This window comes from Dendrobium catenatum, unplaced genomic scaffold (assembly GCF_001605985.2).
Source record: "Dendrobium catenatum unplaced genomic scaffold, ASM160598v2 original_scaffold_13545, whole genome shotgun sequence".
Taxonomy (NCBI): Eukaryota; Viridiplantae; Streptophyta; class Magnoliopsida; order Asparagales; family Orchidaceae; genus Dendrobium; species Dendrobium catenatum.
Genome location: NW_021332005.1, coordinates 1 through 603, shown reverse-complemented (window position 1 = coordinate 603; position 603 = coordinate 1). Strand labels below are relative to the sequence as shown.

Here is a 603-nt window from a genome sequence, read left to right as displayed (position 1 = left end):
TAGCGAGTAAAATTGGGAAACCATTGGTGGTGGATGAGCTCACAGCGGAAAAAACACGACTCACATATGCCAGGGTCTGTGTCCAGGTCGCTAAAGACTACTCTTATCCGGAAACCATTCCCATTTCCATTCTTGGAGAGCCGTTTACTCTTAAAATTCAATACGAATGGAAACCAATTCCTTGTCAACATTGTGGATCCATTGTTCACTCTCCAGATTTCTGTCCTTCAAAACCCACCTCTGATCAGGCAAAAGCTCGTATTCCTGCTAGGGGGAGAAGCCAAAGTCACAAACCGCCAAGACCGGACAACAGGAATAACACAAGCAATCCTCCAAAGCAGAATCTTTCATCTGGTTTAGCTGAAGGAATCATTGCTGCTACAACTTCACTACCTCCATCTCATCCAATTACTGACCAGCCTAGGGTCAGTAACAACCAACAGTCTTCAATCAATATTCCTTCCACCTCGCAGATTCCGCCAGTCACCATCCCACCCAGCAACACTCAGTCATCTAAATCTCACATTCCGAATCTAAATTCGCCAACTGATGAGGTAGTCAATCCTAATTTGGTCATTCTGGCTAATAAGCAACAAGAAAAGG

General features: G+C 44.6%; 1 protein-coding gene across 1 annotated transcript; it reads left to right on the top strand.

Annotated features, from left to right (window-relative positions):
• Positions 1-589, top strand: LOC110107027 (the record flags this gene model as incomplete). The annotated part of the gene is given in 1 exon segment (XM_020837163.2): positions 1-589. A coding segment is annotated over 1 exon segment (589 nt), but the record flags the coding sequence as incomplete, so codon positions are not given.
• Between the last annotated feature and the right edge of the window lie 14 nt (positions 590-603).